This window comes from Narcine bancroftii, chromosome 14 (genome assembly GCF_036971445.1).
Source record: "Narcine bancroftii isolate sNarBan1 chromosome 14, sNarBan1.hap1, whole genome shotgun sequence".
Taxonomy (NCBI): Eukaryota; Metazoa; Chordata; class Chondrichthyes; order Torpediniformes; family Narcinidae; genus Narcine; species Narcine bancroftii.
Genome location: NC_091482.1, coordinates 4215409 through 4238975, shown reverse-complemented (window position 1 = coordinate 4238975; position 23567 = coordinate 4215409). Strand labels below are relative to the sequence as shown.

At 38.7% G+C, this 23567-nt stretch overlaps 1 protein-coding gene across 1 annotated transcript in view; it reads right to left on the bottom strand.

The window, feature by feature from the left end:
- ints2 (integrator complex subunit 2) overlaps positions 1-23567 on the bottom strand; it is a 60226-nt gene that overhangs the window by 28305 nt on the left and 8354 nt on the right. Inside the window, exons 7-11 of the mRNA XM_069910527.1 lie at positions 22777-23006; positions 21237-21362; positions 18663-18734; positions 17003-17117; positions 14939-15007 (exon numbers count right to left, since the gene is read on the bottom strand). Coding sequence (XP_069766628.1) covers positions 14939-15007; positions 17003-17117; positions 18663-18734; positions 21237-21362; positions 22777-23006 — 612 coding nt within the window. The remainder of the gene's footprint in view (positions 1-14938; positions 15008-17002; positions 17118-18662; positions 18735-21236; positions 21363-22776; positions 23007-23567) is intronic.

Genomic DNA, 23567 nt, shown 5'->3' with positions numbered 1-23567 from the left:
CACACAATGAAAATAAATAAGAAAATTGTATCGTCTGCTTTTACACACTGGGTGTAATGTAAAAACATCATGAGATGGGACCGGAGAAGGAGTCACCCAGTACTAAGGAGTAACAGGATGCAGGTGTGACCTTGTACGCTCAAGATAAGTTTGGCACTAACAAGCTGATGAGCAGCAGACTAACAGTGAAGGGTAGCAACAGCTTATTCATTGGATAGTGTAATGGTATGATAATTTACAAAGTGTGTGTCCTGAGGTATAAAAAAACACCACTTGCTGATATCAGGAGAATGCGCCTTCTCCAACTAACACAGACTTGGAGACTGTTTCACTGCAAGTGTTACAATCCGGTAATAAAGAACCTTGATTTCGACTCAGTCTGGTGTCTGACTCACTCATTCTCGAACAAAGCAGACCTAACAATTTGGTGACCCCGACGTGATGGGTGAGTGGACACTAGATGACGGTTTCTGTTTTTCTTGACAATCATCTCAGCCGGCTGACAAAAAGGTCCAGAGAAGCCTGCTTTAACAAAATTCTCTCTCTTAAAATCTTTATGATTGTCAGTAAGAACTGGAGATCGGACAAATTAGACGATCATAATTGAAGGTCGTCACCTGCCAGGATTGTAACACGTAAGTGTTTACAGACAAAACTATAAAAGTCCTTAAGGTGTTTTAGTGACATTTGATAAGTGCTTCGCCGACAGACTACTAGAGTTTAAAAAGTCTTTATTGTGACGTTGCAAAGTCAAATAGAGTGAGAAGGTGGTCTAAGAACAATTGGGGACCTGAGTTTTCTGCCCTAAACCGGTTATTAAGAGGAGAAATCTCCCACGTGAAGGTTGGGCTTTGAAAGAAAACGAAGGTTCAGGCTTATTGGTCTCAATTGTATAAGACTCGCTTATAAATGTCCGGTAGGTATGATAATGTCTGTACGCTTGAAAACTTAAGAATTTATTTCCCAAATTCGCTGTGGTGGAATACCACAGCGGACATTAGAGACCTTGAGACGACAAAAAGAGTACTCAGAGATGCCTGCCTGGTGAACAAGGGCGACGACCAAAGACTGCAAAAGCTGTGTCCGGATCAGGTAGGAGATATCAATGAAAAAGTTGACAGAATCTTAAGAGACACACGGTTTATTCGAAATATTTTTGACAAGTTAAATGAAGGTATTCCCAGCATCACCAAGGGGATAAAGTTACATAAATTCATAGATTGGTACAGGGAAACTGGACAAAAATATAGCCCAAAAACTTGGTTTCCTAGTTGTAACCTAACTTTCAGACCTCTTTGGGAAAACAGAGAGTGGAAGACGAGCAATCAGAGTATACAGGACAGTCTGAGGTCCACCGGAGGACCAGACTTGGAGACTGTTTCACTAAAAAACTTTTGTCATCTGGCCTGCAAGGAGACATTTTTAAAGGCGACTTTTGTTAACATAGATCCTCTAAACAGACAAGAACCTAAATTAAGAGAGGCATTAGGAAGCGACCCCGCAGCAATGGCTGCACAGTTGCCTGCTAAGACCTTTGACCAAGTTATTAGGGAAATTAATCAGGAATTAGAGAAGCGAAATATCAGTAAAGAGGCATTGGAGAAACAAAGAATTCTCAGAAAATGTGTAGATCGCTGGAGGAAGATGGGGTGGTTACCCGGGAGCGCCGAGATGTTCCTGACAGGTGAGGGAAACAAAATTCTAAAGCGTAGGGTCTTAGATAAGCTGGAAGAAACAAAAAACAGAAGGGAAAGGAAAAGTGCCCTGTTTCCGGTTTCCAGCCACGAAGTGTCCAGGTTTGCTCTCTCCCTCCCTCCTTTCTCTCCCCCTCTCTCTCTTCTCCCCCCCTCCTCTCTCACCCACTCCCCCTCCCAATCCCAATCTGTGGCGATGCTGCCCTGAAATCCCCAGGTGGGGCAGGGCAGAGAAATACAATTTGGTTTTAATTTTGTGCCCACAATTCCAGCTCCGCATCAAATGGGATCCTGTTTTATCCTCTCTCCCTCCCTCTTTCCCGCACCCCCACCATTGTGGGATCAGGGCAGATGTTGTGGGCTGACGTATAGTTCACTCGAGGTGGGATGGAAGGAAGGAATGGTGGGAGACCCAATCTGATCCAGACCAGTGATCACAGGATGAGAACCTTTTAAAGGTGTAACCATGAAACGGAAGTGTTAATCTGAAGACTTTTCTCCCAGTGGGGCCAGTGCAAGGCATTTTCTCTCTCTATCTCTCATGCTGTGTATCTGCCTCTCTATCTCTTTCTCTCGCTATGCTCTCTCTCTCTCTCTCACAGTCTCTGGATGTATGTGATGTCATGTATGTACTCTGCCAATAAATCTCTCCGACATGATCTGGTTTTACGGAGACTTGTCAGGGCAGTCATGCTTCCCCGGGCTCTAAGCCTAATTAAGGTGGCAGGCCATTCCCTACAAAACACAAAGGAAGGGAAAGGAAACACGGCGGCTGACAGAGCAGCCAAACAGGTTACTGGATATCAAGAACCTATACAGGGGATGATTCTGAGGTCCCATGGCAAAAAAGAGGAATTAGAGAGAAGAGAAAATAGTAGTAAGTTGAGTGACCAAAAAGAGAAGGAGGGAGAGGGACCCCACCAAATATTGAACACCTGATAAAAATACAGGAAAAAGCTAGCCCAAGTGAGAAAGAGGAATGGATGAAACGCGGTGCTACATGACAGGAGATCATCTATGACAATCGGACAGTACATGTCTGGCGCTCCCCAATAGGTACGATAGTGGCCCCCCGCCAATTACTTCCGCTATTATTTGAAGAAGCACATGGGCCGACTCACATTAGCACCACCAAAACTTATAATACGCTTAAACAACATTGGTGGAATCCCCACTTACGCGTGCACATTGACAACTTTAGAGCTGAATGTACTATCTGCAATGGGCATAACCAAAGGATCACCTTACCCCAACCGCTTTTACGATTTCCAGTACCGACAGCCCCATGGAAAGAGATCTATATTGACTATACAGATATGGGTACTGACCTTAGGACAAAGGAAGGATACCGATATCTCTTAGTGGCGGTAGATAGGTTCTCACGGTGGGTGGAGGCTGTCCCAACGGAGAGGGAGGATGCGGATAGTGTAATAGGCTGGCTGATGCGAGAGTTGATACCCCGCTACGGGGTCCCCAGCAGAATATGCTCTGATAATGGGTCCCACTTTAAGAATGAGCTGATCCGACAGGTTGAAGAATACTTAGGGATCAAACACCGTTTCGGTAGTGTCTATAGGCCTGAGAGCCAGGGGCTAGTAGAAAGGGCAAACAGAACGATAAAATCCAAATTAGGAAAGGTTTTGGGTGGGATCAGGTTGAATTGGGTCGAGGCATTGCCATTAGTACTGATGTCTATGCAACAAGAGAAGGCCAAAGATACCTTCCTGTCACCACACGAGATTCTAACGGGTCAACCCATGCCCGGTCCAAAGACTGATCCAGCCTGGGTAAAGATTTGGGAAGAAAGGGAAGTGGAACTGTACCAGTATATGCAGATGCTGGGTAATATGGTTGCTTTAGTTTCACAACAGGTGGCGAATGCAAATAAGGAGAACCCGGACACTGAAGGAGTTCCAGTGAAGGAGGGAGACCTGGTGTATATCCGTAAACCTGGGAAGGTACATTGGACTGAAATTAGATGGACTGGACCATACACTGTTACCGCCATGACAGATAGGTTGGTAAGAATTGACAAACCAGGGGATAATAATTGGCATCATTTTGCCTTTTGCTCCAAGGCAAAACAACAAGTAGCGAGTATTGTAAAATATGATGAGACTCATGTGGACAATGCCGAGGGCCCTATGGGCATTCCTGTTGATGGGTTGCCAAACAAGCCAACAGAGTAGTTCGGATCCATGCGGGGCCAAAGTTATTCTGAAGATAGATAAAGACAAGGATAGCACCTTCCAGTTCGATCTATGCTGCACTTCTATCTCTAATAACGCAGGGCCAGATGGGTCACTCACTAAGGGGCTGACAACTTAAGGCATTGGCGAAGGAATTAAAAGCCCAATCTGGAGTCTCTAACCCTGTTTTGTCCTGGTTACATGGAGTGTTTGGGAAATGGGGCACAATGTTGGGACAACTTTTCCTAGGATTGTTCATTTCTGTATCCATTTTTATCACTTGTGACTGTTGTTGTATTCCATGCATTCGAACGTTGGTCACGAGGACCATTGAGAGAGCCTTTGCCAACCGCGATGAGCTGCCTCCAAAATATCAAGCTCTACAAGCTACGGAGCGGGACTATCTCACGTCACAGGAGGCGTCAAAAATTGCTGAGATCGATCCGGAGTCTGATGGAGAATGTGACGGGGAGGAGGGATTATAAAATAGATTGTAGCACAAATGTTAACTTTTATCTTAACTAATCACTAATGCTTAGAAGGGATAGCTAGTTATTTGCTTGGGGGAAAACAGGGAGAAAACTTGTAAACGGGCAATGGGATCAGGGAAACGGATGGGGGGTATACGCTAAAGAGGGTTGGGGGGAGCCCTCGCCCACCAGCCGAAAAACCCCGTGAACAGAGTCCGTATAGAGCTTGGCAATAATAGGCGAACTAATGTAACGCGGTGGTAGCATAGTCAGGGCAAGATTGTCCTCTAAAGAGGACAAAGGAGGGATTGTAAGGTAAAAACATCATGAGATGGGACCGGAGAAGGAATCACCCAGTACTAAGGAGTAACAGGATGTAGGTGTGACCTTGTACGCTCAAGATAAGTTTGGCACTAAAAAGCTGATGAGCAGCAGACTAATAGTGAAGGGTAGCAACAGCTTATTCATTGGACAGTGTAATGGTATGATAATTTACTAAGTGTGTGTCCTGAGGTATAAAAAAACACCACTTGCTGATATCAGGAGAATGCGCCTTCTCCAACTAACACTGTTAGTTGCAAGTGTTACAATCCGGTAATAAAGAACCTTGATTTAGACTCAGTCTGGTGTCTGACTCATTCATTCTCGAACAAAGCAGACCTAACACTGGATCAGTTCATTTCGTCTTCTTCTCATTCTATCATTTTAGGGGGTGGAGGTCCGCGGTAAGCCCTCTCTGTTGTGTTCCATGTACGGTTCCCAAATTTGTTCAAATACTGTGACTTTATTATTTAAATTATATGTTATTTTTCCCAATGGAATATATTTATTCATTTCTGTGTACCATTGCTGTACTCTCAGGCTCTCTTCTGATTTCCAGGTTGACATTATGTTTTTTTGCTACAGCTAAGGCTATCATAATAAATCTTTTTTGTGCTTCATTCAGTTTGAGGCCCAATTCTTTACTTCTTATATTACTTAGAAGAAAGATCTCTGGATTTTTTGGTATGTTGCTTTTTGTAATTTTACTTAATTCCTGGTTTAGATCTTCCCAAAACTTTTCCACTTTCTCACATGCCCAAATTGCATGTACTGTTCCCGTCTCCTTCTTACAGCGAAAACATCTATCTGATATTGTTGGGTCCCATTTATTTAACTTTTGGGGTGTGATATAGCCTGTGTAACCAATTATATTGTATCATGCGTAACCTCGTGTTTATTGTATTTCTCATAGTTCCGGAGCATAGCTTTTCCCATGTTTCATTCTTTCTCTTTATGTTTAGATTTTGTTCCCACTTTTGTTTGGGTTTACAGCTTATTTCATCATTCTCTTTCTCTTGCAGCTTGATGTACAAGTTTGTTATAAATCTCTTAATTATCATGGTGTCTGTAATCACATATTCAAAGCTGCTTCCTTCTGGTAACCTCAGCCTGCTTCCCAATTTGTCCTTTAAGTAGGTTTTCAGTTGATGATATGCAAACATTGTACTGTGAGTTATTCCATATTTGTACTTCATTTGTTCAAAAGATAATAAATTATTTCCCAAAAAACAATTTTCTATTCTTTTGATCCCTTTTCTCTCCCATTCTTTAAAGGCAAGGTTATCTATTGTAAAAGGGATTAGTGGATTTTGTGTCAATCACAATTTTGGTATTTGGTAATTTGTTTTTTCCTTTCTACGTGAATCTTCTGCCATATATTGAGTAAATGATGCAGTACTGGTGAGCTTTTATATTGCACCAGTTTTTCATCCCACTTCTGAAGTATATGTTCCGGTACCTTCTCCCCTATTTTATCTAATTCTATCTTAGTCCAAAGGGATTAGTTGATTTTGCGTCACTAATAATTTTGGTAGTAGGTAATTTTATTTTTCCTTTCTACGTGAATCTTCTTCTAAATGTTGAGCAGATGGTGCAGTACTGGTGAACTTCTATATTGCACCAGTTTTTCATCCCACTTATAAAGTATATGTTCTGGTACCTTCTTCCCTATTTTATCTAGCTCTATCTTAGTCCAATCTGGTTTTTCCCTTGTTTGATAAAAATCTGATAGGTATCTTAATTGTGCTGCTCTATAATAATTCTTAAAGTTTGGTAGCTGTAAGCCCCCTTGTTTGTACCATTCTGTTAATTTATCTAGCGCTATCCTTGGTTTCCCCCCTTTACATAAGAATTTCCTTATTGTTTTCTTTAGCTCATTGAAGAATTTCTCTGTTAAGGGAATTGGTAACGATTGAAATAGGTATTATATCCTTGGGAAGATATTCATTTTAATGCAATTTATTCTTCCTATCAGTGTTAGTGGTAAATCTTTCCAATGTTTTAAGTCATCTTGTAATTTCTTCATTAATGGCTGATAATTTAATTTGTATAGATGGCCTAGATTATTATCTAGTCTAATACCTAGGTATTGGATTGCTTGTGTTTGCCATTTAAATGGTGATTCTTTCTTAAACTTTGTGAAATCCGCATTATTCATTGGCATCGCTTTACTTTTATTTGCGTTGATCTTGTACCCTGATATTTATCCATATTCCTTCAATTTCTTATGTAATGATGAAGAGCTGGTAGATGTTGGTCTCTGTTGGGGTGACTCTCTTAAAGTGCCTCCTTAATCCTGCTTAGTAAAAGTCACCCTGGTCAGAGGCTTTATCTGTAAACTTGGGGGAGGGGTGGGGGTTAATTATCTATGTTACTATATTTTTCTTTCGGGTAGCCCCATGGGGGGGGGGGGGGGGGGAAGAACCTGCAAATGCAGTGACGGTTAAATGTTTCCAAAGAATGTGACTGAAAATAAAGTAAATGCTTTAAGGTGTATATATTCATGCAAGTGAAGTTTGTTCAGCGTGGGGCCTAATTATCTATGTTACTGTTTGTCTTTCGGGTAGCCCCATGGGGGGTGGGGGAGGGGAAGAACCTGCAAATGCAGTGATGGTTAAATGTTTCCAAAGAATGTGACTGAAAATAAAGTAAATGCTTTAAGGTGTATATATTCATGCAAGTGAAGTTTGTTCAGCGTAAGTACAGTCTTTAAAAAAGTTTATTCTTTGCGCAGCTAGGCATTAGTTAGGCATTGTAAGAGCAATTTTCAAGCATCCAGAGAATACACTTATCTGGCATCTTCCAATCCCCACAGGGTTGAACAGCAGTGATACAACAGTGAGTGCAGATTTGGTAAAGAACACTTCGTACTACATTAAAACCATTGCCTGTGACAATTTCCCAAATGCATTTTGATCCCCTGGTGTTACTCCCTCAACTAAAACTAAGAAATACACATGCTGACTTAAAGTGGACATCAAGTGGTGGTGATATTTTCTACTAAAGCAACAGCTGCAGTTGGAATGTCCCAGTCTGGTGTGATAAATAATGTGAATAAGTATGAAAATGAATGGGGGGAGTCACGTGATGGAGTAGAGGCCGGTCAGGGAACTCCAGCCCTCCCCGGAAAAGTTTAAAAATACACTAAACACAAAGGAACAAGAATAAAAATTAAAACAAAGTGAAAGTAAAGGTGGGAAGAAAATGGCAGCGAAGAAAGAAAAGTCGAAAGCAACAGAAAGAAGAGAAGAAGAAAGAACGTTGGAAGAAGAAGGTGAAGGCCTTACCTGTTCGAGGAGGCCCGCTGCAGAGAGAGAAGCCCGCTCACAAAGGTCAGTGGAAGTCCTGAGCTCGGAATTACAAAAATGGCTCGCGGAGCCAAGTAAAAGTGCGCGAGGCGTCGCTCATGCGCGAGGCGTCGCTCATGCGCGAGGCGTCGCTCATGCGCGTTGCGCATGACAAAAAAAAACACTGACGGGAGGGGGGAACAGCTGAGGAGTCGATCTCCACAGCTGAGAGTGACAGCTGCAACACAACAACAGGAAGAGAACATAGAAAATAACGAGAACAAGAAAGAAGAGAGTAAAAAGAAAACAACAGATGACCAACCCAGAGGAAGAAGAAGAACATAGAGAAATGGAAGAAGGGAAAGGCAAGACAATGGATATATATTTTTTTAAAGAATATATGGAATCAGTAAAAGAATGGCAATTACAAGAATTTAGTGAAATAAAAAGAATTAAAAGTGCAGAAGAAAAAATGAATAGAATAGAGATGGTCATGTCATATATAGGAAAAAGAGTGGACAAGGTGGAAGAACGAGAAACAGCCGTAGAAATGGAAGTAGAGGACTTAAAAAAGAGATTAGAAGAATCTAATAAAAAAGTTAAAGAGACACAAGAGCTGTTAGCTCAGAAGATAGATATAATGGAAAATTATAATAGAAGAAATAATATAAAGATAGTGGGCCTTAAGGAAGATGAAGAAGGCAAGAATATGAGAGAATTTATAAAAGATTGGATCCCCAGGGTCCTAGGAAGACCAGAATTACAGGAAGAAATGGAAATAGAAAGGGCACATAGAACATGAGCCCCGAAACCACAGCCACAACAAAAACTAAGATCCATTCTAGTAAAATTCTTAAGATATACAACAAGAGAAAATATATTGGAGAAAGCAATGAAGAAAATAAGTGAAGACAAAAAGCCACTGGAATACAAAGGTCAAAAAATGTTTTTCTATCCAGACATAAGTTTTGAACTGAAGAAGAGAAAGAAGTTTAATACATCAAAAACAATCCTATGGAAAAAAGGATATAAATTTATGTTAAAGTACCCAGCGGTACTTAAAATAGTTATTCCAGGGCAACAAAACAGACTATTCTTGGATCCGGAGAAAGCACGAAAATTTGCAGAACTACAACAAAACAAGCAGAGAGATGAAGACATGTAACGAGAGTAAAAATGACCACGAACTATATGTATGTGTGTATATGGGTATATATATATATATATATGTATGTGTGTATGTATATATGTGTGTACACGAGTGTATCTCTATTTAAAGGAAAATATATAGAGAAAAGATAAGAATTAATAAGGGAATGAAAGGGAAGAGAGGAAGTAAGGAGGGAATTAAGAGAGTGACCTTTGATATATATGAAAATTGAAATCTTTTCTGGGGGGGGGCTGGGTGGGGAGGAGTTACGGTCACTGCAAAATCAGTTGACACTTGTGAATGAATTCGCAAATCCAAATGGAGAGGGGAGATTGGTTGCCCGACAAGGGATAAAGGGCAACTCAGGAAGGGGAGGGGATAGTGGGGTTAAAGACATTTTAGATAGGAGAATAAGGGAAATGTTTGATGTTTTAGAAATGTTATCTTATAAAGTGTTCAAAACAAGAAAGCAGAAATGGATAAGAAGGAAAGGTGATGATGGAGAAACGGAAAGGGAAGATAAACAAAGTATGAAATAGCTACGTTGAACTATATGACTTTAAATATTAACGAAATACATAACCAAATTAAAAGGAAGAAACTGCTAATTTACTGAAAAAAGAAAAAATTGATATAGCATTCGTGCAAGAAACACATTTAACTGAAATGGAGCACAAGAAATTAAAGAGAGATTGGGTAGGACACGTAACAGCAGCGTCGTATAATTCAAAAGCTAGAGGAGGAGCTATATTAATCAATAAAAATGTACCAATCAAAATAGAAGAGGAAATAATAGATCCAGCAGGGAGATATGTAATGATAAAATGTCATATATATTCGGAGTTTTGGAATTTACTCAATGTATATTCACCTAATGAAGAAGATCAAAAATTTATGCAAGATATTTTTTTGAAGATAGCAAACACGCAAGGGAACATACTAATAGGAGGGGATTTCAACCTTAATTTGGATTCAAACATGGATAAAACTGGGAAAAAAATTAACAGAAAGAACAAAGTAACCAAATTTATAACTTTTGGATATATGGAGGAAACAACACCCAAAGGAAAAGGAATATTCATATTACTCGGGTAGACATAAAACATACTCAAGAATAGACCTATTTTTGTTATCAGCTCGTATGCAAGATAGAGTAAGAAAAACAGAATATAAAGCTAGAATATTATCGGACCATTCACCCTTGATATTGACGATAGAGTTAGAGGACATCCCTCCAAAAATGTATAGATGGAGATTAAATTCCATGCTACTTAAAAGGCAGGATTTTAGAGAATTCATTGAAAGACAAATTAAAATGTACTTTGAAATAAATACGGAATCAGTGAAAGATAAGTTTATACTATGGAACGCAATGAAAGCGTTCATCAGAGGGCAAATAATAAGTTATGTAACCAAGATGAAGAAGGACTACAATCAGGAAACAGAGCAGTTGGAAAGTGAAATACCAAATATAGAAAAAGAATTAGCAATGAAGGAAGACACAACTAAAAGAGAATTGGCAGATAAAAAAATAAAATCTGAAACACTACAAACATACAAGGTGGAGAAGAACATAATGAAGACATAACAACAATTACAGCACGGAAACAGGCCATTAGGCCCTTCTAGTCCGCACCGAACCAAACACCCCTTTCTAGTCCCACCTCCCTGCACAATGCCCATAACCCTCCATCTTCTTCTCATCCATATACATGTCCAACCTTTTCTTAAATAATACAATTGACTCCGCCGCCACTATTTCTCCCGGAAGCTCATTCCACACGGCTACCACTCTCTGAGTAAAGAAGTTCCCCCTCATGTTACCTCTAAACCTCTGCCCCTTAATTCTTAACTCATGTCCTCTTGTTTTAATCTTTCCTCCTCTTAACGGAAATAGTCTATCCACATCCACTCTGTCTATCCCTTTCATAATCTTGAATACTTCTATCAAATCCCCTCTCAACCTTCTACGCTCCAAAGAATAAAGACCTAATCTGTCCAATCTCTCCCTATACTCTAGATGCTTAAACCCAGGTAACATTCTGGTAAACCTTCTCTGCACTCTCTCCACTCTGTTTATATCCTTCCTATAATTAGGCGACCAGAACTGCACACAGAACTCCAAATTAGGCCGTACCAACGTCTTATACAATTTCAACATCATTTCCCAACTCCTATATTCCATGCAGTGATTGATAAAGGCCAACATACTAAAAGCCTTCTTCACCACCCTATTCACGTGAGTTTCTACCTTCAGGGAACGATGTACCGTCACTCCTAAATCTTTCTGCTCTTCTGTATTCCTCAATGCTCTCCCATTTACCACGTATGTCCTATTCTGATTCTTCTTACCAAAATGAAGCACCTCACACTTATCAGCATTAAATTCCATCTGCCATTTTTCAGCCCACTTTTCTAAGCAGCCCAAATCCCTCTGCAATCCTTGAAAACCTTCTTCATTATCCACTATTCCACCCATCTTAGTATCGTCTGCATATTTACTAATCCAATTCACCATCCCATCATCTAGATCATTAATGTATATAACGAACAACAATGGGCCCAATACAGATCCTTGAGGCACACCACTGGTCACCGGCCTCCAACCTGACAGACAATTATCCACTACCACTCTCTGGCCTCTCCCTTTCAGCCAATGTTCAATCCATTTGACTATCTTAAAATTTATACCTAAAGACTGCACCTTCCTAACTAACCTTCCATGTGGTACAAAACAGAAATATTATGAACTAGGAGAAAAAACGCACAAAATTCTAGCATGGCAGCTTAAGACAGAACAAGCTAAGAGAATGGTAATGGCATCAAGGAAAAAAGACAAACAAATCACATATAATCCAACAGAGATTAATGAAAACTTCAGAGAATTCTACGAACAATTATACCAAACTGAAAACAAAGGGAAAGAAGACAAAATAGATGAATTTTTAACTGAAATTGAACTACCAAAATTACAAATAGAGGAACAAAATAAATTAACAGAACCATTTGAAATAATAGAAATACAAGAGATAATAAAAAAACTACCAAATAATAAAACACCAGGAGAGGATGGATTCCCAATAGAATTCTATAAAACATTTAAAGATTTATTAATTCCTCCCCTCCTGGAAGTAATCAACCAGATTGATAAAACACAAAGCTTACCAGATTCATGCAAAACAGCAATAATTACAGTAATACCAAAGACAGGGAAAGATCCACTCGCACCAGCGTCATATAGACCAATATCTTTACTTAACACAGATTATAAGATAATAGCTAAACTATTAGTAAACAGATTAGCCGACTATGTACCTAAAATAGTAAATCTAGACCAAACTGGATTTATTAAAAAAAGACTAACAACAAACAATATTTGTAAATTTATTAACTTAATTCATGCAGTAGAAGGGAATAAAGCTCCAACTGTAGCAGTTGCTTTAGACGCAGAGAAGGCCTTTGACAAGAGTAGAATGGAATTATTTATTCAAAGTACTAAAAAAATTCAGTTTACCAGAGAAGTATATTAATTGGATTAAAGCATTATATAAGGGGCCATTAGCGAAAGTGACAGTAAATGGATATATATCAAAGCAATTTAACTTAAGCAGATCAACAAGGCAGGGATGCCCGCTATTGTTTGCATTAGCTATAGAACCACTAGCAGGATTGATAAGAACAGAAAATAAAATAAAAGGGATAAAAATAAAAGACAAGGAATATAAAATCAGTTTATTTGCAGATGACATTATAGTATACTTAACAGAACCAGAAATATCAATAAAAGAATTACATAAGAAATTGAAGGAATATGGAGAAGTGTCGGGTTACAAGATTAACGCAAATAAAAGTGAAGCAATGCCAATGAATAATGCAGATTTCTCAAAATTTAAGAAAGAATCACCATTCAGATGGCAAATGCAAGCAATACGATACCTAGGTATACAAATAAATAAAAACCTCGGCCATCTATATAAACTCAATTATTATCCACTAATGAAAAAATTACAGGACGACTTAGAGCATTGGAAAGACTTACCACTAACAGGAAGGATAAACTGTATTAATATGTACATTTTCCCAAGGATACAATACCTATTTCAGGCATTGCCAATACACTTGACGGAGAAATTCTTCAAGGAGTTAAAGAAAATAATAAGGAAATTTTTATGGAAAGGGGGGAAACCGTGGATAGCACTAGATAAATTAACAGAATGGTATAAACAAGGAGGCTTACAACTGCCAAACTTTAAAAATTATTATAGAGCAGCACAATTAAGATACCCATCAGATTTTTATCAAACAAGGGAAAAGCCAGATTGGACTAGATTAGAACTCGATAAAATAGGGGAGAAGATACCTGAACATATGTTATATAAATGGGATGAAAAATTGGTACAACGTAGGAGTTCTCCAGTATTACATCATCTGCTCAATATTTGGAAGAAGATTCATGTAGAAAGGAATAAAACAAATTACCAATTACCAAAACTAATACTGACGCAAAATACCTTTTACAATAGATAACCTTTCCTTTAGAGAATGGGAGAAAAAAGGGATCAAAAGAATAGAAAATTGCTTTTCAGGAAATAAATTACTATCCTTTGAACAAATGAAGGATAAATATAAGTCAAGATACAGTGTTGGCAACTGAAATCCTACTTGAAGGACAAATTGGGAAGCAATCTGAGGTTACCAGAGGGAAGTAATTTTGAATATGTGATAATAATCAAAAAATTTATAACAAATATATATATTAAACTGCAAGAAAAGGAGAATGAGGAAACAAATGGTAAAACTAAACAAAAATGGGAACAAGATTTAAACATAAAGAAGGAAACATGGGAGAAGTTATGCTCCGAAACTATGAGAAATACAATAAACACGAGGTTACGTATGATACAATATAACTGGATACACAGGCTATATATTACACCTCAAAAGTTAAATAAATGGGACCCAACAGTATCTGACAGATGTTTTCGTTGTAAAAAAGAAATGGGAACAACAATTCATGCAATCTGGACGTGTGAGAAAGTGAAAAAATTTTGGGAAGATCTAAACCAGATATTAAATAAAATCACAGAAAACAATATACCAAAAAAACCCAGAGATCTTCCTCCTAAGTAACATAAAAAACAAAGAATTTGGACTTGATTTGGATGGTGCACAAAAAAGATTTGTTAGGATAGCACTAGCCGGAGCAAAAAAATGTATTATGTCAGCCTGGAAATTAGAAGATAACTTGAGAATACAACAATGGTATATAGAAATGAATAAATGTATTCCATTAGAAAAAATAACATATAATTTAAGAAATATTACAATATTTGAACAAATATGGGAGCCATACATGAAACACAATAGAGAAAACCTACGGGGACATCTACCACCTAAAATGACAGAAGGAGAAGGAAATGAAAAGAATTGACTCAGTGGAATTTCTTGTTCATTTTTATTGAGTGACAACATTGTTTGACGGGTTTAATGTATCTTAGATTCTGTACATTAAATGAATGGGAGGGGAGGTAGGGAGGGCGGGATGGGAAGAGGGAGGGGGGGAGAAAACGACACTGTATATATTTGAAATGAAAAATGTATGTATCTTGATCAATGTGGTTTATAGTGTGAAAAATAAAAAATATTAAAAAAAAGTATGAAAATGAAACAATGTTATAAGCAAACTTGAGTTATAGAACGAGTTTTAAGTAAACCGAAATACACGATACAAATTGGACACAAATTCTTTAATTAGCAATTGTTTATACAAGGCAATGACAGTTTTCCCTTGCATTCAAATGCTAGCTTGTCTCAGCTGTGGACTCACCTGTTCTGTGAATATCTCTTGTGTGAAAATGGTTTTCATTCTGTTCAGTGAGCTTGGCTTAATTGCAATCTAAGAAAGAAATAATTACCTGGTAAGTAAAACAGATAGTGAGCTGAAAGCAGCCGTAACACATAAAAGTTCATTCCCAGTGTCAAAGTTAACATTCAAAGTGAATTTTTAATTTCTAATCTGCACAAACGGGAAAAGTTCTCTGCTGAGAGAAATCAATCAGAATATTAGCTGCACTCATCCCACCATTCTGCATCTTACAATGAAACTCTTGTACATTGCTCGTTTTGGCAGATTAACTGGCTTCAACTGGGGAAAAAGATAAGGAAATCTTAAAACAGAAACACCCAGCAAGTCAGGTGCCATTTGTTGAAAGAGAAAGTTAATGTTTCAGGTCAAAAGACTCTTCATCAGACTTAGGAAAGTGGGGAAACAAGCAAGTTTTAAGCAGCAGAGAGCTGTGGAAAGTGAACTGTAGGATAACGGGAATTTCGCTGCTGTTAGCAGGAGGCTGATGTTCCCCATGTGATCTCAAGATCCCAAGGAAGACAAGCACCCAACATTACAAAAATAACTTCTTCCATCAGAATCCTGACGAGACATTGAACCTATAGACACTACCTCACTTTTTTTTTTGCACTAATTATTTATTTTTAAATACTGTAACACATCTACAGAAATGCAATTTAAGCATTTTTGCACCCTTAATGCATATTGTTGCAGCAAAAAACAAATTTCATGACATGTTCATGACGATAAACCCAATTATGGTTTTGAGGTTTATGGAGCCATGTGGTTAATTGAGAGTAGACTGCAAACAAAGGATGTTAAATTTATGAAACACTTGCCAAAGCTGTTGTTGAAACCTGTAACCCATGAAGAATGCTGGAAATGCCCAAGCAAATCAGGTGTAGAGTTAATACCATCTTTGCTGATCTTTCATCTTTTATCATCAACTTCAGCTCATGCAAACTCTTGTGACCTCTATGCCATTCTATATCATTTAACGATGATCCATGGGCCTCATCTTCACTGACACAGCAAGCTGGCTCCAAATTTCTCACGGTTTCAAGTTCAAAATGTTCACATTTGAATTCTTCATGATGTCTTCCACACTATACAACACTGCCAACATTTCCCATGACCAGTTGTGCATTCTTGTTCCCCTTTGTTCTGCTGAGCACAATTCCTCCGAGGTCTCGCACTAAAATTTCATCCCGACAGTTCTCCAAATTTGAAACCTTATCACTTGTTCACCCTCCTGCACCTCCTCCCACTCCCCCGGCCTTCCCAGCTAAAAGTTTCCTTATGTTTCTGTAAATTATTTCTAGGCCATTTCTTTTTACCTGAAGGTGCAATTTAAATGCAAGCTGATGCTGGTAAAATTACACATTCTTCCACCAAAAACATTGTGCACTTGTTTATTTGCTTGTAGCCTTGGTTCAGTGAGGACATCAACACACCTGAATGACTGATGTCCTTAGAGGGGTGGCAAATGGGTTGAGATGACCTTATTCACCTTTCTGTTTATCCCCCTAGAGAGGAAAGCTCTTGCACACTACTCAGTTCTATGCCCAATGGAAAAGGGAAAGTCATAAAGAAACTCTTAAGCAGATTCTCCCCCCCCCCCTCCTGATCAATTCTTCTTTGATTTTGAAAAAAGTAATTTTAAATGTTTTACAACTTTTTTGTATTTCATTGTAAATGCACAAGGGCTTTAATATTAGTCATAAACATCTGGAAATTACTGAAGTTACAAATCACAAGAGCATCACCACATTCCTGCATCTGCTTCAATGCTGTAGCAGACGATGAATTCTTCAGAGGAGAGGAATCATTGACTTGCATCCTTGTGCTTATTCCCAAGTGACCAAGACTGTATTAAACTGCAGTGGGAATCAGGAAATCTATGTGATGAATTACCAAATTAAATAAAAAGAATGGTGCTTGAGCACGTGTGGCTATCTTTTAAATATTTGATCTGAAGTGATACCTTTCCCTAAATAGCCAATGTTTCAGTTTCTTGACCCAAACATATGATAGAGACAAACTTACCTTCATACCCAGAGTGGAACACACCAAATCAATGATGGCATTAAGTTGGTTGCTATGGAAATACATTGCAACCAATAGCAGCATCTCACCAAATGAAGCAGAAACTCCTGTAGTACTGAAACATGAAAACAGTGTTATTTCACTCCATCAAATTGCTGGATAAGCCATTATCCCTTTGTGTGGAAGTGATCTAATTTCCATCCTGGTCAGACAGCTCCAAAATATTATCATGCTACATAAGTATTTTCCCTATTTCAGTGTTCCAGTCTTCCTACCTGATCTTCAAAACAAGCTACTCCTAGAATGTGGCTAATGGTGCTGGAATTAGACTTCTGGAAGTGTACTGCAAAATAGCTTTGGTGATCTTGAAGCATCAAAGATAATTGTATATTTGTTCTTGCTAAATAATTCTGTTTGAGAGCAGGAAATGGATAGACACCACAAACACAGACGAGGAAATGGCTTGTATAGCAATTAGATGTCCTGGTCGTTCTCAAAAACTGTTCGCCCTAATGAAGAACCGACCCACAACCCAAATGCAGTCTGTAAATTACTTCTGAATATAGTCACTGTTGCAACAATAACCAATCTGTATGTTGCAAAATCGGACCAAGCAAGGTCATATAATCTTTACAGAGATGATTTTTTTTTAAAAATCTGACTTTACAGGATTTTAGATCTATGACCTCATCTGAGAAACAGACCAGCAGTAACACTTGCCCAATTTACTACAGTCAAACTCTGAAAATCAGGATTGGGTTGGTCTGGATTTTCAGGAGTCTTGGGCAGTACTTTTAAAATTGAAATTTAAGGAGAATAAACAGGTACATTTTGATAGTTTATTAACAAAACATTTTTTCCATAGAAAAAAATTGTTTTTTTTGTACTTTATTTTTTAACAGTTTGTGACTTCTGCAAGTTTGCTTTTGCCTCTGTACATCTGTGGTGCTTATGCACGCAAACAAAAGCCAAGAGTTTTCGATAATTGGGGGCTCTCTTCCTACCAGGAAGGACATCTACAACCCTCGATACAGTAAAAAGGCAATAAATATTATGAAGGACTTCACACACCCCTCACGTAAACTGTTCTCCCTTCTGCCATCTGGTAGGAGGTACTATAGCATTCGGGCCTTAACATCCAGATTGGGCAACAGTTACCCCACACCCCCCACCCCCCCCGCGGGCCATCAGGCTCCTGAATTCCAAGGACATATGTGGATAGTGTACTGTGGACTTCTACTGTCTACATTTTAATGTATTGTGTTTAACTTCTATTCTAACTTGTAAAAATGCTCCATAGTCCTGGAGAAACACTACCTTGCGAGCATGGTATGAACGATAAATAAAGGTGGCTTGATGTGAGAAGCCCAGATTCTCAGATGGTCCAGATTTCTGGATTTTTACTGAATCATTTAGCACTCTGCTAGTGGTGCCCATGTAATTTTGCAAAAATTGTTGGAGAGCACAAATATATACAAATTGCTATTTGATACTGTTAAACTTCTGGAGCTATTTTGAAAGGTGCAGATAGTTTGTAAAACATGGATCAACTATGTCTGTGGACCAAATGAAAACTTTAACCCAAGCTCAGATTTCATGGGTAAATTGCAGAAATTCTATTACAAGTGCTGTTGAAAACAGAGCCAACATTTAATTTTACCTCTCAAAATATGCTTCTTCTCTGATCATCCAGCTTAACCACATCACAGTCATTTGCTCCTGTTCCGGTGTGCTGGAAACAAAACTTAAGCATGAAAGTCTAAAGCTCAAATTTGTATGATCATTATTTTTTTTCTTCTCAATTAATGCACATTTAATGTTCTACCCACAAATGTACAGAGGAAACCCCAGGGAATAACCATATAAGCAGTGTAACCTATTTCAGGATGCTTTCCTTCGATGTACTACAGTAAAATTCCCAGTATCTGGAATTCAAGCAATTGCCAACCCAACCAACAATGGGGGGGGGGGGGGGATCAAGGAAATAAAGAACTGAAAAATTAAAATAATTAAGAATAAATAGAAATTTAAATAAAAACGTTTTCCAAAGCAACACATAACCCCTTGGTGAAGATGGGAGCAAACATTCAGCCGTGGAGCGTCCCGGTTATGCCCTGCCCACAGCAGCTGTTTCAATAAAGTTGTGTTTGAATAAAATGGCACTGTCTAGGATGAAGTGACGGCCAATGTTGCTCGCCGCTAGGGCGCTCTCCCAAAGTGTCTCCCTATCTCTTCCAAGTAAGAGTTTTATCTTCATTAATATTAACTATATTAGCAAGGCTTAATCTGTAAATTAGGGGGGGGGGGGGGGGGAGGGTTAGTGTAGTATTTAGCACAATGCTATTATAGAGCCAGCAACCAGGGTTCAAATTTAAATTTAAATTTTGAAAGTTACAGGAACTATTTGATTAAGTTGAACTTTACGTATAATTGGGGGCTACAAAATTGATATTTTTCAAGTTACTTTATATTTTGCACTGTCTTGTGTTTTTTTTTAAACTGGATTTTTAATGCAGGTGTATTGGTTAGACATTGTAAGAGTGTCTCAGTCAACCGGAAAATTTGCAATATCCAGCATCCACAATCCCCATAGGTGCTGGATACCAGGGGTTTTATTGTACTGCTGTTTCTCACAACTTAACTCCTTACCTAAAAGCATTATGAAAGAGCTCTCACCACATAGACTTAAGGGGGTTTAAAAAGATAGCTCATCTTCTCCACATTCTCAAGGGTAATTGGAGATCAGGGTTGATCTAGGCACATCCATCTCAATCTCCCAACTAAATGCATAAAAATTGCATCTTTTTGTTAGTGTCTGTTCGTATTCATGGCATCTGTTTCGGATCCCACACAGAGGTCAACACTGTGGATACAGGATTTCAATTCAGAATTGCACTGCTGAGCTCATGCTCAAAATCTCCATCATAGCAGACCACAACGAAGGGCTAAGGGCAAAATGATATTGCCTCAGAACAAACTGTGCCCAATTCTCTCCTTTCCACAGGAAATCTTTCAACTATGACATTTCTTGACAACAGGTGTTATTTTGAGTGGGGGGGGGGGGGTAGGGAAAACAGAAATATTATCTCACATCCAAATACAGACTACACTTTTTCAATTAAGTGTCTACTTTGTTCACCCTTTCGGAGCATTAAGTATGGAGTAGTGCTTTCTAACTTGGATCAATTCTTGTGCCAAGTTTTTCGATACCTTAGATGCAAGCTTAGGGCCCTCTTTTTAAACTTCATTTTCACTGTGGAGAACTGATAGTTCAGGTATCTTGGTCTCCTGATACACTGAAGTGTTGCACTTAATTTTGCTTTAAAACTGGGAAATTCCTACACCAAAATGAGGGACTAACTTTTCCATCATTAATTTGTTACTGGCAGATGGAGGAGTTACCTGAAGTATGAATGGAACAAGCATTAAAAAAAGACAAACTGAGCAATATCCTCTGGATCTATTGCAGAGTGGAAATTTTCTTCCACCAATCAGTCATTCAATAGTTACAGAAAATAAGCTGTAGAAATTGGACAAGTACAAGGGCTGTAATTGAATCAAGAGATTCTCTGATAACTATGAATGGAAATAATTTGGCCTAACCTTTAAACCTATTAGATTACTGTTGTAAAGCTCTCTCCCTGCTCAGCTGTTTAAATTATTTTATAGAATTCACAACTGACAAAGCTGTCAAGTGTGGATGTTGAACCAATGGTCTGATATACAACAAGCAGTACAAATCTATAGTTCATTATTAACAAATTCTGTGCTCAATGTATACATTTACAATCAAATGTCAAAAATCTACTGCTCTTTTGTTATAATAAGCATTATCTGCCATTTAGTTTACTTAACATCATTTTCTCATGTCTTGAAGTTTTGCAGAGCTATGTTAATTAACATACTAAGTGAGATAATTCTTCACTGGTAATTTCTTCATTGCAGCCAGATTTCCTGGATGGGGTCACTATCATCAAAGTGGCTCCATAACTCAGTGGTAGAGCACTGATCTTATAAACCAGGGGTTGTGAGTTCATTCCTTGCTGGGGCCTTATTTCTGTGAGGGGCACTGGACAAAGTGGCAACTCTCGGTCTTCCTTACGGTAGACAAAGTTTAATAATTTCATGTATGTTACATTGTAAGTGTAGTATTATGTGAACCCTTACTAAATAATAAATAGCATGGCTAACTTTAAATATCCTAATATTACAGCACTGCAGACTTCCAACTTACCTGACTAAACTTGGAAATGCTAGCAGCATGCAGAAGGAAAGGGACACAAAGCGAACGCCAGCTGGAGTTGCTGGTGGACGGCTCGTCATCAGCTGTAGGAGTTGTTCAGCTTCCTCGTCAGTGGGCCTGTACGTGATGGTTAAATGCAAAAGATGGGTTTAAAATGAAGATGCAGCTAACCATGCACAAAGCAGGACATCTGCAATATATTGCATCAAGAACTGCAAAATGGTACATCATTAGTGTTGTAACATTAATAATAGGGGATCTGTCCATTAATTGTTCACTTGGTAACTGGAAAGGTTGATTCAATAATGTACTGCACAGTGCAGTATACAATGTCAGAAGTCGTGGATCGGTGATATATATGTTACATGGAATACAAGATAACTACATAATGAAGGATAAATCAGCGTGGTTTAAAGAGGGATCATATTCATCTGTGGTCTTTGTTTTCATGAAACAACCAGTTGAGATTCCTAATTCGAATGCTGCAATGAAAAGTAACGAGTCCTTTGGAAAACCCCCATCTAGTTGAATGGGTGGTGTAACCTGCATTGGCAATAACACACAGTTCAGGATAGGAAGGCACAGAGAAATGGAGGGATTGCATGTTGGAATGAAACAGTACGACAAGCTGGAACTTTTGGTTACAGGTTCCATAACACCATGGTGTTGACTGAAAAGAACACAATAGAGGAATGTATGATGGTGTGAGGATTATCCTCTGTAACCTTCCCCAGAAATATTTTCTTCTATCCTTTCCTATTTATTGGACAGCATGACACTGGCTACTTTCAATTGCTGCATTTCAGATTATTTCACCCTTTTTGCACTGTGTGTGAATGTCAAGCAATACAGATCAACTGGTTATAATAAGCAAATTTCTTTCCATACCCTGAGTATGCAAGTCTTAAAATTGAACCCCCCACCACCTTATCAGCCAGTAAAACAGTAGAGGAATTAAAGCAGTCATCATATTGATCAGTATGGTCAGTTGAACGAGTTGGACTTTTTCTGCAACTGCTTGCATGAAAATGTAATGCCAGACGAAGTTCCATGCAGTAGGATGCTGATATACAAAATTAAGATATTGAATGGGGGAAAGCATCGAGATATACATTGTTTTCTATTAGTTGGCATCTTAATTTCAGATTTATGGTCATCATTAGCCAAGCAAGTGAACAGTAAACATGCATTTTTATACTTTTCCCACTGTCTCAGATACCTTTCACAAATCATTCAATAGCCAATGGCAGCCATTCTCCATCATTAGCCTACTGCTGCACATTCAAGAGAAAACCTGGTTTTCTTTTCATCGCACATAACAAACATGTTTTGATAGGAAAGAAGTACAGTAGAAACAAAAATATGACTGCTTCTCAGGGAAGGGGGCTTATAAACTTTGAGCAGAATCCTAGGGAGGGGGCCATAGCTGAAAAAAGGTTCACAATAAATGGCCAATGGCACACATCCTTGGTATATTATCAATCAATCAATAATCGCCACCCAAAAACCAATGTATTAACTCAGATCATACTTGAGACCAGCGATCCCCATGAGTGCACAATACAGACGCAGCATTGCGCTCGCCTTCACTACATTTTCTTCCTTCAGTGCTGAGTACACCGAGATATTAGGCTCCATGTCTGTGTCTACTGTGTCCTCACCAATGCGACCACTGCTGACTGTTGGGAGAATTGCCATGAGTTCCATGAGCAGCTGCCGTCTCATCTGCCACAGCACTGAACTGCTGTGTTCACGCTTCCGCTGGATAACAATAAAAATACATGTTGCACTTTATTTTTAAAAAAATTGGTAAGGGAAAAATTAGCAGATTGTTAACAGTAATTCTAACACAGCAGCTTTTACGACACAAAGGTTAGTAAAAAATGTAAAGATTTACAACATTATCTTCCCCTCATGATGAATAGTTGGTGAAATTTAACTCAGAGTTTGGCAAGTTAAATCTGGGCAGGAATTACAGTTAAATGGTAGAGCTCTGGAGTGTTCTATAATGTGTCAAATCAGGTAGACAGGATAGTGAAGGAAGCATTTGGCATGCTTGCCTTCATCAGTCAGGTCACTGGGTACAGAAGCTGGTTGATCATGTTATAGTTGTACAAGATATTGGCAAGTCCACACGGAGTATTGCATGCAGTTCTAGTTGATAGCAACAAGGAAGATGCCATTAACTGGAAAGGGTGCATAGAAGATTCACGACAACGTTGCTCGGACTGGTGGGTTTGGGTTATAGGAAAGTTAGGAGTTTTTCCTTAGAGCATTGAGGCTGAGGGGATGGGTGACCTTATGGAGATACGCAAGGGGGCA